Source organism: Podarcis pityusensis (assembly GCF_964106645.2).
Source record: "Podarcis pityusensis genome assembly, chromosome: 2".
Lineage (NCBI taxonomy): Eukaryota > Metazoa > Chordata > Lepidosauria > Squamata > Lacertidae > Podarcis > Podarcis pityusensis.
This window is the reverse complement of record NC_138029.1, coordinates 21,529,220-21,542,919: the sequence shown is the minus strand read 5'-3', so window position 1 is coordinate 21,542,919 and position 13,700 is coordinate 21,529,220. Positions and strand designations below refer to the sequence as shown.

The 13,700-nt window shown below is 45.1% G+C and overlaps 1 protein-coding gene across 1 annotated transcript in view; it reads right to left on the bottom strand.

The window, feature by feature from the left end:
* C1QL4 (complement C1q like 4) overlaps window positions 1-6,241 on the bottom strand; it is a 35,778-nt gene extending 29,537 nt beyond the window's left edge. The window contains exon 1 of the mRNA XM_080995063.1: window positions 4,968-6,241. Within this exon, the coding sequence (XP_080851189.1) occupies window positions 4,968-5,531 (564 nt within the window). The 5' untranslated portion in view covers window positions 5,532-6,241. The remainder of the gene's footprint in view (window positions 1-4,967) is intronic.
* Between the last annotated feature and the right edge of the window lie 7,459 nt (window positions 6,242-13,700).

The following is a 13,700-nucleotide window of genomic DNA, read 5'->3' as shown; positions in this document are numbered from 1 at the left end:
AAATCTTACAGTGATTTTTCTATTTTAATACCCTGGCTTTTTTTTTTTTTTAAAAAGCTACATAAATTTTAGAAAAGAGTAGGAGTAAGGATAGCGATGGGGAAGAAAAAAAGGCTGTTTTATTAGTCTGGGATCAGAGGTAAAGACAGGGGTATCGCTCGCCCCTGATCTCAATTGACAGGAGGCATTTTGGTATTAAAACTCAAATAAAAAAAAAGAGAGGTCCTTGCTGACAAATTGACTGCAAACAGGTCTCCAGGGACGAATTGACTGAACCAATATTACCAGTTGCCATGTCAGTTTCCATCCTCCCCGCTATTTATTATTTAATAAACAGGCAATTGTTCCTCTTCACCAAGCACAAATTGTGAAGGTGTCGAAATCTATTTAAAATCTCCCTGGAAAAAAACCACGTATTAACCCTACCATCTCAGCGTTCATTTTCTTATTACAGGGTGTTGGTTTTTTGTGATTTTAAGGAGGGAAAATCTTTATTCTAAGCTGGTGGGAGGGAAGAAGGGAGGGGGTATAAAAAAGCCCGTGAAGCATAAATCATGCTCAGCATTACTTAGGTCTTTAGATGTTTTCTTGTATCACTTGTGGGTGAGGCGGAGGTGGAGATTTGCCTTGATGTAAATTGGCATTCAGATCAATAGAGCCACGCCATTATAAATTTTTTCCCCTCACACCAATCAGGGAAAAAACTCCAAATTTATCCTTAGTGGCATTTTGGATATCCAAATATTGCTAGAAATTAATTGATTTTTTTATTTTTATTATTTTTGCAAGGGAGACAGAACCGTGATATTAATGTTGAAATTATCGAAGGCCTGGGTGAAATTGACTGTGCTCTGCATTTTTTTTTAAAAAAGAAGTGACTGAAATCAATGAGCAGGCTGAGGGGGCGATTGGCACTCTCCCTAATATATTTCTGCAGGGAGGAAAGTGGGGTGAGATTAATTCGGCTGTAGAATCTCCCCACCCCACCCGCCAAAACTAAAAATAGATCATTTCAATCACTTCTATGAGGAAACTGTCAAATACATGTTATAGTTGGAAAGTATGTTTTAGTTTAGAAAAGCAACGGAATATGAAACGGTCAGCGCTGGGCTTTCTTAAAAGTGTGGAGACAACAAACTCCTAGTAGGCGCATGGACAACAGCCTAGCTGACTGGCACTGGGGCCAATTCTGACTTGCGCTTCGAGATGCCCTGAGGCTACTCTATACATTACAGCAGTGGTTTTCAACCTGGGTGCCGGGGCACCCTGGGGTGCCTTGAATGATGGTCAGGGGTGCCACGGGAAACACCATCCTCTGTCCCTCTTTCCTTCTCTCCCTCCTCTGATGCCCTCCTGCATCTCTGCCTCCCAAAGGCTTGCACAACTGTTTGTTGCAGCAGCAGCCCTGGCTACAAGCTCCTTGGGTGAATGGTGCCTCTGGCGCTGGCCAGGGGGTGCTTCCCAGGCCCCTGTGGGGCAGCGTGAGGAGGCACTTCTCTTTGGGGCAGCTCAGAGACCAGGGGCAGCAGCTGCAACTGCCCAGAGAAGGGAGAGGAGGCTGAGGGAACACTTCACAAAAGAGGGTGTTCAAAAAGCGGTGGGGGGCTGCCGGCTCTGCAGGCAAGGGGTGGCATATAACTGGGCTCCCGAGCCCCACAGGGGTGCCACAGAAATAAGTTAGTTGCGTCAAGGGAGCCGCGGACCCCCAAAAGGTTGAAAACCTCTGTATTACAGGTTGAGTGTGTGTGTTCACTGTCTGGTTCAAAGCAACTATGTTTGCCTCACGGGGGTGTGGGTGTGTGATGTTTGCTGCTCCAGAGTCACACTGTCTATACTCCTAACCCATAATGTGTGAAACAGCCCCCCCCCCCCCCCATTTCTGTTGTGGATATTTATTTATTTAAAAAAGCAATGTGCAGGGCTGTAAAACAGACGCTTACTGAGTTTGGCTGGTCCAGAATTTTGAACAGCAGGGTTATATATCTGGCGATTCAAGGATCTTTTGCCGACGTAAAACTCTCTCTCTGTGTGTGTGTACATGCAATATTGGCGTGTGCATTCACATTTAACGCTAGTGTCTCCTATACTCTTTTTTGTTTTTTTGCTTGAACTCAGCTAGCATATGTAAATACGCCTATTGATTCTGTGGAGATGACAGATTCCCTTCTCCTGAGAGGTTGCTTTCATTAGTTCAGGGATGTGGGGGCTTTCTGAAGGAGAACGGGGATGTGTTTAAAAAATTCAGATCAATTGCTTGTTTATCTTCAATAAATGGAAAGCATTGAAAATGAGACTGGAGTGTAACTTTGCCCGTTTAATAATGTGGTGTCTGTCCTAGTTGTGCAGTTGTGTGTGTGTGTGTGTTTACTTTTAATTTTTTGGGAGGAAAGTCCTCTCCTGGCAGATGGCTACTAGATCTTGCCTTTCGGACTCATGAAAGCTCATTCAGTAAACAGATGCACACACCCCTTTAAAAACAACCAAATAAGATGTGCTTCTTGAAAACTTTGCACCTGCCTGCAGCTTCGGATTGCTAATAAATATAAAGATGTGGCAGAGGTCATGGAAGTGAGTTTATTGAAATCTAGCTGAAGAAGAAAGACGAAAGGGACTTTTGATGGACAGAAAGACATATAGATGAAGGGAAATGAACTTGAAGTCCTTTAACATGTGAGAAGATATTGAAGTGTTATTGGACTGCATTTGGGGCTGGAGTTGGTTTATTTAAAAAATAAGTAGCTCTGCTTCTCTTTCAGATTCATATAACCCCATGGCGTCGCAAAATGCTCTCTTTTCATTTGAACATCTTACATGCAGTTCATGTAAAAGCAAATCATTATGTTCACAAGGACATGTAACTGGAATGAAACTGTCACCAAGTTTTGTTTTAATAATTTATAGTTATGAGTACAGAAAAATGTGCATGTAGAAGGGATTTGCAAGTATATATACGTAATATCATGCAGATAACTGGTATAGAAAGGTGTTACTTGTTGTACGTTATTCACTGCTAAAAGTGAAATTGAAGCTAAATTGTGAGTCACAATTCTTTATGTATAGGATAAAATATAACACACACTCCCTGCAACAATTCTACATAACTGAATAAATCTTAATTGTAAAGCACAAAATTGATGTATATGATCATAATCAATTAGTATTTAATATGCTTATATGTGTTTTGTAATTTATGTAGTTTGGGTAATAAAATAATTAGTGTTTAGCAATACATATTGGGCACAATTTACACTATGTTCACACTTCCATGTATATATCATTTTTAAAGTAGCTTAGATAGACATATTTCCCCATATTTCCCCATATTTCTTAATAGAAATGCACAGTGGGCAATTTTTAAAGCTGTTTAAATACCCATGCAGTCATTCTATATATCTTGTTTGACATGCAATTTATAGATGTAGGCACACAACTTTAGCAAATGTGTGTGTATGTATGTATAAAGTAAGCAATTTCTATAACATTCCATAAACCGGAAGATTATATTACATCTACTGACTTTCTTACAGACTAATAAGGTCCATTCACACAATTTTCAAGCATTCAATAGGCTCCAATTTCTCTCTGATCAATGCAAATCCTATTAAACTTCACTAACTAGATGCACCGTATTTAGGAGAATGCATGTTTGTCTGTGCACTGGATGTGATGTTTGTTGCACAAAGTTTAGATTTCACGATTCTGTGTAAGCTGGCAGGAAATATTTGTTTAGTTATGGCATTTTTAAGTAGTTTCACACTGAATCAATGTAAGCAGCATTTCTAAAAAGAAAGTAGAACCCTGCCCCATATATGTGTATAAAGAAAATGTGGAAATCACTCTTTTCCTTTAAGTTTGCTCCGATCCTTTATGAAATGAGAACCTCTTCTCATTTTGGAATAATGAATAAAATTGCTTTCTGCACAGTGTACTGCTTTATATTTTATCATATATTAAACCCTCCATTCAAAAATTTTAAAAAGCTAAGCCCCCAAAAGCATGGAGAGAGGAGAAAAGAGGAAGCAGGTTTGACCCAAAAACAGCTTCCAATTTAAGGTGATTTTTAAAGTCAACGGAGAGTTATGCTGGATTGCAAATCCGAATATTGTAGCGTTTTGTGTGGTGTTGTTAGTGGGAAAAGGGACGTCAAGGAAAGCTCAGTGGGATTATGTGCCGGATATTCATTTGTTAAGCCCCCCGCCCCCCAAACTCTTAATATAAATGCCTATTTATAAAGACAGGGTTATTTTCAGTACTCTGTAGCTCCTCTGATTAATAAAACGTGTAGAGCTTTGTAAGACCGATACACTTGTCTTGTTTAATTAATAGAAAGCCTTTCTGGGAAGAAGTAAGCACACATCATTTGCAGGAAAGTAATTTCTTACTAAAAAGTACTCTGGAGTTAAGAAGAATTATCGCTAACTTTGGGGTCAGGCCAGGTGGGATGTTCTCCTGATCTTTGTGACAAATCCCTTATTCGATCCCCATAACTGAAACGCGCTGTGTTTGGGGTGTACGGTGAGGTTTCCGCGCATGAAGTAAATGCAGGCTTTGACTACATAGCAGATGGTACCTGATCGTGGTCAAGGAGCAGAAGCCACAGGGCAAAAGAACTTTTAAAAGGTGAGTGGGTGGAGTCGGTGTGAAAGATTGGGAGGAGCTAATGAGAGTGGGTGTGGTTAGCACTTGGCCTGGGAGGGGCCAGGTGTGGGAGCAGGTAGCATTGGGAGTGGGCAGGTAGGTGTATTTGGCATGAGGAGGAGGACGCACAAATCAGAGGGGCTACAGGTGAAGTGGAACTGGGATGCTGAGGCTATTGATGGAGGGGTCATTTTGTTTGCAGCTGGAATGGGAGGATGCAATAGGGGAGAGTCGGAGAGAATGGCACACAGAGAGTGGTAAGCGAGACAGAGGGGGCACAGAGGATGACCCAGGAAGGAAAAGTTCATAGGGTTAGAGTGTCACCTTACCTGCCCGTTCTTCATCAGGTCTGCCCACATGCTGGTGCCGTCCCCGCCCCGCATCAGGACATGGTAGGTGAAGAAATAGATGCCGGGCAGAGGGCAGGTGAACTTGCCACTTGACGGCTCGTAGTAGTTCCCCACATTGGTCACCACGTCATCGAAGCGCAAGATCTCGTACCCTTCGTGCGGCTTCCGCAGTCCTGCATAAAAGGCAATCTTAGGGCTGTAGAAAGATGGGATATATCCCCCAGGCCCTGGGCCGGGTGGGCCTGGAGGGCCAGGCCTCCCTGGCTCCCCGGCTGGACCTCTGGGCCCAGGTGGCCCCGGAGGGCCCGGCGGCCCACGAATCCCCGACTTGCCCTTCCTCCCTGGGTCTCCTTTCCCTCCGGACACGTGTGGAGGCGGCGAGATGACGGCCAGCTCCTGGCTTGCCTCTGCCGAAGCCGCCCCATGGGTTTGGGGCGTGTAGGGGTCGCAGACCATGCGGCAGCTGCCCAACATCTCGTAGTGCGAGGTGGTCTTGGAGCTGTGGACCAGCAAAGGGATGGCCACCAGGAGGACCAGGACCATGGCCACCCCGATGGCGGCCCCGATGACCCTTTTCTTGCGGCTCAGCCTGGAGGCGGCCAGGGTTAAGAAGTCGTCTTCGCTTTTGGAGGTAATGGTGGAAGTTTCTCTGGAGTCGAGAACCACCCGGACGGAAGTCCCCACCTTAGCGTCCTTGGAGTGAGGAAGGGGAGGAGGACGGCGGTGCTCCACTTCGACGGCCTCCCTTTCCAAAAGGGGCACTTGTTGACTGGCAAGGCAAACCCACGTTGCTCGGCTGCGCTGCTTTCCTTCTTGTCTCTTTCCTCCACGAGAGACTTGCTTCCGTTTACAGTAGACTCTTTGGCTCAATCACACTTCATTGGGAACGGCGGCGGCGGCGGCAGCAGGAGATGCTTTAGGGATGGAGATGGCTAGGGGAAAACAAGTGTGTTTGTGAGTGTGTGAGTGTGTGCATGCATGAATATGTATGTATATATATTTGCCTTCCTTTCTCTTCTCCACTTGAGAACTCAGCTGGTGACCGGGTAGCAGCTCCAGGCTCCTGGTGCCAGATCATATGGCCATCAACGGGAAAACCAGAGGGAGAGAGAGAAAGAGAGAGAGAGAGAGAGGTTTCTCAACCACCAGTTCACCCAGCACCCCTCCCTACCACATGCAAAGCCTTTTCCACAAACTCAAGAAGAGGAGATCAGACTGAGCTTCCCAAGATGCAAAAAGTAGCTTTAAGCCAACCAGAGCGACCTCTGCTGCTTCACAGAGGAGGCGAGGCTCAGCCACTGAGCGAGATCTGCCTGGAGCCTGGAAGTGTCTCATCCCATCCATAGCAGCCTGGGCTTCTGCTCGCATTTGCATGAGCCAGGGGCGGATTGTCAGGAACGTGGGGGGCCGGAGGCCTCCATCCTCAGGTGCTGCTGGTGGGGCTCCATGTGGACAAACATCACTGTCATCTCCCTGTAAGGAACAAAAGGAGCTCTCAGAGAGGTGCACACACCGTCATTTGCCTTGTGTTCCTCCTCCTCCTCCTCCTCCTCACACCCATTCCATCTCCTGGACCGGGCTCACTGCCTGCATCCCGCAGCCCCGCTGGCATCTAGAGTCATGTTTAAGGATGTGTTTTATATGCCGGGGCTGTATCATTTCCCCCATGCAATTAAGTGCTTTACCTTTGTGCCTTCTTTTGCCTCTCTCGGCGGAGATTGATTAACAGCTGACAGATCCAGCAGGAATCTCCTAGAGGGGCTGCAAGCCATCACATTCATTAATTAATCAATTATTCCCCCCCTCTCCCCAAACACCCATCACACACACCAGAGAGAGAGAGAGAGAGAGAGAGAGAGAGAGAGAGAGAGAGAGAGAGATGCCGTTTTAACTAATGGTTCATTTTTTTGAGACGGCACAGAGAGCAGAGTTGGGGGGGGGAGAGAAAGAGGCATATTAGGAACTTATAGGTATATATTGATGGAAACGATATAGACAGGTGTGGAAGAGAGAGAGAGTGTGTGCGCGTCTCTGTGTGCAACATTGCTGGTACATGTTTGTGTAAGGTAAAATAGTGCACATTAAGATGTGCACAGAAGAAAGATGTGTGAGTAATTTAAGGAGGGTGCATATAAAAGAGAAGATAGCATTTGTCATGTACATGTGTAAATATAAAATGATACATTTTTTTAAAAAAAATTATTTATGCTTTTCAGGTTTATACATTTCACTATTTACAATCATCTTAACATTTCAAAACTTGACTTCCTTCCCCCTCTTTCTGCAGTTGCTTAAATTTATTTTCTTTAATATCTTCTGCATATCCAAGTTAACTTAATTTACTCATTTATTCATCTACTTTAAATATATACTCTTATGAAACTGCAGGTTATTACAATAATCCTGCTTATGTTTTTATCTGTTTGCAATTTATCTGTAAATATTCAATAAACCATTTCCATTCTTTTATAAAAAGTTTGTTATCTTGATTTCTTATTCTTCCGGTAAGATTCGCCATTTCTGCATATTCCATAAGTTTTTGTATCCGTTCTTCCTTTGCTGGAACTTCTGCTTCTTTCCACGCATGTAGGTAATCAGTTGAGAGATACATGCACGCTTTAAGCACGTGAGTTCTGCCTGTATCACGTATGGGTGATGTAGGAAAGGTGGAGTTTTATACATGAACAGAAAACACAGATTTGAATGAGAGAGGAGGGTGTAAGTACAATGCACACGCACACACGCACACACACAAACACACATCTGTGTGTGGGAAAACAGAAATGGGTTGTATTTAAGACGACGCTTTTCCCCCACCGATTGCAAGAGATTTTGGATCAGGCTTCTATGGCGGGAAAATGATTGATTGAAGACATATTGTGCAAAAAGGGCCAAATTCATTCCACCTTTCGTCAAGAAGCTGTGCTATGATAATGATTATGCTGTTATGTATATACGATGCATCCCTTTTTCTCGTCGAAGGTGCTTGTCTGTAAGACAGGATCATGCAAGTTTCTCAGTGCTGATGTGGCCAGTTCCTTAGCTTCCATGGGTGAGCAAAAAAAAGAAAAAAAGAAGAAAAAAGGTAAAGGACCCCTGGACGGTTAAGTCCCGTCCAAGGCGACTATGGGGTTGCGGCGCTCATCTTGCTTTCAAGCCGAGGGAGCCGGCATTTGTCCACAGACAGCTTTCCGGGTTATGTGGCCAGCATGACTAAACCACTTGTGGCACAACAGGACACCGTGAAGAGTGCCAGAGCACACAGAAATGCCATTTACCTTCCCGCCACAGCGGTACCTATTTATCTACTTGCACTGGCGTGCTTTCGAACTGCTAGGTTGGCAGGAGCTGGGACAGAGCAACAGGAGCTCACCCTGTCGTGGGGATTCGAACTGCCAACCTTCTGATCGGCAAGCCCAAGACGTTAAATGCTTTAGACCACAGCGCCACCCGCGTCCCTCTATCGGTGAGCACCTGCATGCGGGTCTGCAAACCCATCTCTTTTGTATGCAACATAAGTATCAACGTTCGAATCAGTGCTTGGCTTATATTCTCTTTGGTATCAGCCTTTATGTTAGTGTTATGTTAGGGGAACACCAGTGGCTCAGTGTTTTAGAGCACCAGTGTTCCATATGGAAAGTCCCAGTTTCAATTTCTAGCATCTCCAGGTACGGGTGGGAGAGACTTTCTGCCTGAAACCCTGGACAGGTGCTGCTGGTCAGTGGGGACAATTGTGAGCTAGATGGACCAGTGATTTTGACTCAGTATAAGTAGCTCATTTTATTCAACCACTGTGGTGTAGTGGTTACAGTGTTGGCCTAGGACCTAGTAACACAAAGGTTTGATTCCCCACTCAGCCATGAAGCTCTATGGGTGATTTTGGTCCAGCTACTGCCTCTCGGCCTAACCTATCTTGCAGGGTGTGGTTGTCTTGTGGTAAGGTTAAAGCTTACTGGGAAATGATATACAATGAATTGAAAAGGATGTTCAAAATAACTTTTGTAAAAAAAACCCAGAAGCTTTTCTTTTGGGAATTATAGGGACAGAACTACCTAAATTGTATAGAGATTTATTCATATATGCTATTACAGCCCAAGAATGCTACTTGCTGCAAAGTGGAAAGAAGCAGAAGTCCCAGCAAAGGAAGAATGGTTACAAAAACTTATGGAATATTGCAGAAATGGCGAAACTTGCCGGAAGAATAAGAAATCAAGGTAACAAACTTTTTATAAAAGAATGGAAGTGGTTTATTAAATATTTACAGATAAAATGCAACCAGATAAAAACATTGGCAGGATTATTGTAATAACCTGCAGTTTCATAAGAGTATATATTTAAAGTAGGTAGTTAAATGAGCAAATTAAATGAATTTGGATATGCAGAAGATATTAAAGAAAATAAATTTAAGGAACCGCAGAAAGAGCGGGAAGGAAGTCTGAAATGTTAAATTGATTTTAAAACTAATGAAATGTATAAACTTGAAAAGTATAAATAAAAACTTTTAAAAAATAAAAATAACCTACTTCGCAGGGTTGTTGTGGGGATTCAGTGAAGAGGGGGAGAACCATGTATGTCGTGTGGAGCTCCTTGGAGGCAAAGGTGCAATATAAATGCAATAACTTTTTTTGGGGGGGGGAACCACTGATCATTTCTTTGTTCCATTTGTATCCCACTGTTCCTCATCAAAGTGCTCAAGATAGCAGTGTTATTTTCAGGATCCTCTGTGCTCATGTGTTTTCATTCTTACACACACACGTTGTATCTGCCTATATATTGGGGTCCACGTATGTCTCTGTGCACAACTTTATTAAACACCGATTTGTTCCTGCTTTGTGACAAAACGGAGCCATCTTAGAAGTCCCCTTTGCTGTCGTTATGCCCAGAAGCTAACAACGAGTCCAATATATCTCAGTAGCAACACATCTCGGCGCCCCCAGCCCCTGTCATTTACTTTTGCACTTTCTTCTGTGCTGAAGAGCAAAAAGAGCCATTTGATTTATGGGCTGTTATTTTGCAATCTTTACTGGGAGGGGTGGTTTGTTTTTTTTGTGTTTGTGTGTTTTTAAAAAAGAATCTTTACAGAATAATGCTCCTTTATGCAAAATTTAACTTTTGCCCCCAGAGTTCACAGGAGTCTGAATTTCCTTCAGAAGGGATTAAAATCTGCATTTTCTGAGCAATTAAAAAAAAAAGAACAAGCAGGGAAATGCAAGTCTGTGTTCTGCCTCGCCAATCTTCCCCTCAAAATTGTTGTTCGGATGAGTCGTTCAGGCTGGTTTTGTGTTGGGAAAAGGGATAGTTCCCCCCCCCCTCTCGTCATAAATTCCGTCGCTCTGAATGTTTACTGAAATGAAAGATGTACCTGCATCTCACACTAAACTCCTTGTAAGTGTGCTTTGTACGTATGCTCACGTGCCATTCCTGCCTGTGTGGGAAAACAGCTGTGCAACTTTTCCGTGGCTGAACCTTTGCATGTGCAGGTCCGTGTGCATATGAATTGTGCCTTTTAGCCCCTGTGCGTTATTTGTGTGCATGTGTTAACTTATGTACGCTGCTCATTGTCCATCAAACTGTGTGTTACCTTTTAGTACATAAGATCCATTTTTGCATGCATTAACCAGGGTCCTCTTGCAAATTACGTATTTTCTATCTGCATTCATCACTTTCCCTTCTATTTCTCATATGTTTCTTGCCCAGCATACATTTCTGTGCCTGCCCTTTCTAATGTCTCTGTGATGACTTTCTGTGGGGAAACTTAAGGGTAAATTAACTTGTATGGTAACTCTATTTGGGGAGATGCAAATCTGTGTGTAAGGCCATTATGCCTTCCCTCCGCCTGCCCTTTTCCCTAGATGCGTGCATATTACCTCTCTTGTTTGCATCTGTTTGCGATAACATTATATTACATATCTTCTTTTGCATGCTGTACTAGGGGCGCGATATTCTGTTGGGCTGCAACGGCACTGCCTTTTTGCACGTCTTTTTCCGGAGGCGCTCTGGTTGCATCCATGCACGCGCGTCAAATTGATCCCCGGTTTTGGGGAACGCCGCGTGCGCTCGAGTTCCCCTGCTCCTGTTTGCATGCTGCCCCCCCCCCCCTTTTGCGACGCTATGTGTAATTTACCAATATCATTTTCGGAATTTGCAGTCCTGGACCAGAGTCCTTTCAAAGGGCAATAATCAATCAAGCCGGGATATTAGATGGATTTATGGGCGCTTTATGCACTGGGATCAATGCAATTCTTAAAAGAGGCGGTGGGGGGGGGGGAACACAGCCCGACAATGTTTGTGCAGCAAATTACACTTGCCCCCCCTCCCTTTCCTCCACACAACAACTGAGCAGAATATATTCTGGGGGATTGTCACAGGATCGATTCCCTGATCTTCAGCTCCACCTTGGCTAAAGACGATTGCTATTCCCCACTCCTCCTCTCCCCCTCTGGTCAGAGGCTGCGCTTGGGGGTGGCAGAGGGGGGGTTAGGCCTGTTTGACCAGCCGCTTCAGTCCTTGCCTTCTTAGCCCAGGGGCCACTGGAAGAGCTGCATCCCAAGCAACCTCTGCAGGCTGATCCTAATGAGCAGCAACAGCAAATTAATTAGAGGGAAAGAAACAAAGGCGGTGGCAGGGGAGGGTTAAGGCCTCCATGTTAATTAGCAGGAAGGGCCTGGGGGTTGTAGGGATATGTGGCAAGCACCCAGAGACCCCCAAAGGAAAGGCCAGAGCCAGCTCAGCCGCCCAGAGGGATCTTTTCCTTTGACCAAAGAGGCAGCGGATGAGGGTGGGCTTTTCTGATGATGTTTTCATTTCCCCACAAAACATGGGGTGCAGTTCTTAGCATCCTCTGCCTGTGTCCAAGGCTCACAGCATGCAGCGTACACAGTGGATGGATCGTATAGTCCCATATTGCAGATAGGAGACTGACGCACAACCAGAGCATACGGAGTTAACCGCAAATCTGATTGGCTCCCATGCAGAGTTGGGCATGCAGGAAATGTGATAAATGCAAGCACCAGCCAAACATTTATAGGACCACATTCACTGCCACATTCTTATCCCACTTTCTTAATGCTCTAATTTAGTTATGTATTTCCTTTTTTTCATTTTGCAAGCATGATTTGAACTGTGGAAAAGCAGCATACAAATAAACGTATGTATGCATGTTCGGTAGGGACGCGGGTGGCGCTGTGGTCCAAACCACTGAGCCTCTTGGGCTTGCCGATCAGACGGTCGATGGTTCGAATCCCCACAATGGAGTGAGCTCCTGTTGCTCTGTCCCAGCTCCTGTCAACCTAGCAGTTTGAAAGCACACCAGCGCAAGTAGATAAATAGGTACCGCTGTGGCAGGAAGGTCAACGGTGTTTCCGTGCGCTCTGGTTTCTGTCACAGTGTTCCGTTGAGCCAGAAGCAGTTTAGTCATGCTGGCCACATGACCCGGAAAGCTGTCTGTGGACAAACACCAGCTCCCTCGGCCTGAAAGCGAGATGAGCGCCGCAACCCCATAGTCTCCTTTGACTGGACTGAACCATCCAGGGGTCCTTTACCCTTACCTGCATGTTCAGTATGTATGCTATGGAAAGTGGAAATCTGTGCTGGATTTTAATACAATTAATTGGATTGTTTAGTTACTCAGTGGGGAATGACCATCGCTGAGCTCAGTGTTAGGGTATATGCAGGGCACCACACCCAGGTTCAGTCCTTGCCCTTTCCAGTTGAAGGGGTCTCAGGTAGGAGGTGATGGGAAAGCCATTGAACGGCCGTGCCTGCTAGTTAGAGCAGAACTACTGGGCTAGCCCGAAATGCAACCTGACTCTCTCTAAGGCAGCGTCATATGCTCAATAATTCCTACTCCCAACGTCCCTCCCCTGTGCCCTCTGGTATCTTCTCTTTGTGCATGTTAATAATAGTTAGCCTCACTGGTATATGTGGATTAAAATACTTCTCCCCGCTGCTGCTGCTGCTGCTGCGGCTGCAGGAGGGGAAACTGCAGAAGGGCAGCTTTAACCTTTATAAAGACACTGGCAAAATGCCCATCATTATGATGGATAGCGTGGTTGTCCGTGTTTTGTAGAGAAAGAGCAGGTACATTGCAAGGATCCTGAAGTGTGCAGGGCATCACTCTGAACATGGAGGCATGCTGCTCCCCTCCATGGTGTTCCCTGCACTGAGGGTGGGCAGGTGACCTTACCCCGATACAGTCTTTCACACACAAGTCCCCAAAGTACAATTCTTTATGGGATTGAATGGGACCACAGCACTGCCTTTTGAGTTATGTGGTGAGTAAGGTTGAAATATTTCAAACAGTGAAAATCCAGACAGAAATGTTGTTGAGCATTTTTTGGCAAAATTGGCAAAAAAAAGGGGGGACGTTTCCATGCGCTCTGATTTCTGTCACAGTGCGCCGTTGCGCTAGAAGCAGTTTGGTCATGCTGGCCACATCACCCGGAAAACTGTCTGCAGATAAATGCCGGCTCCCTCAGCCTGAAAAGCTAGATGAGCGTCACAACCCCATAGTCACCTTTGACTGGACTTAACCGTCCAGGGGTCTTTTACTGTTTACCTTTTACCTAGCCCATGTGGTGTCCTCCAGAGGTTGTTGAACTACAAGTCCCATCCTCCCTGGTCCATTGGCAACGCTGGCTGGGACCGATGGGAGTTGGAGTCCAACAGCTGGAGGAGAGCTGTTCTTTACCTCCTATGTTAAAGGTAAAGGGA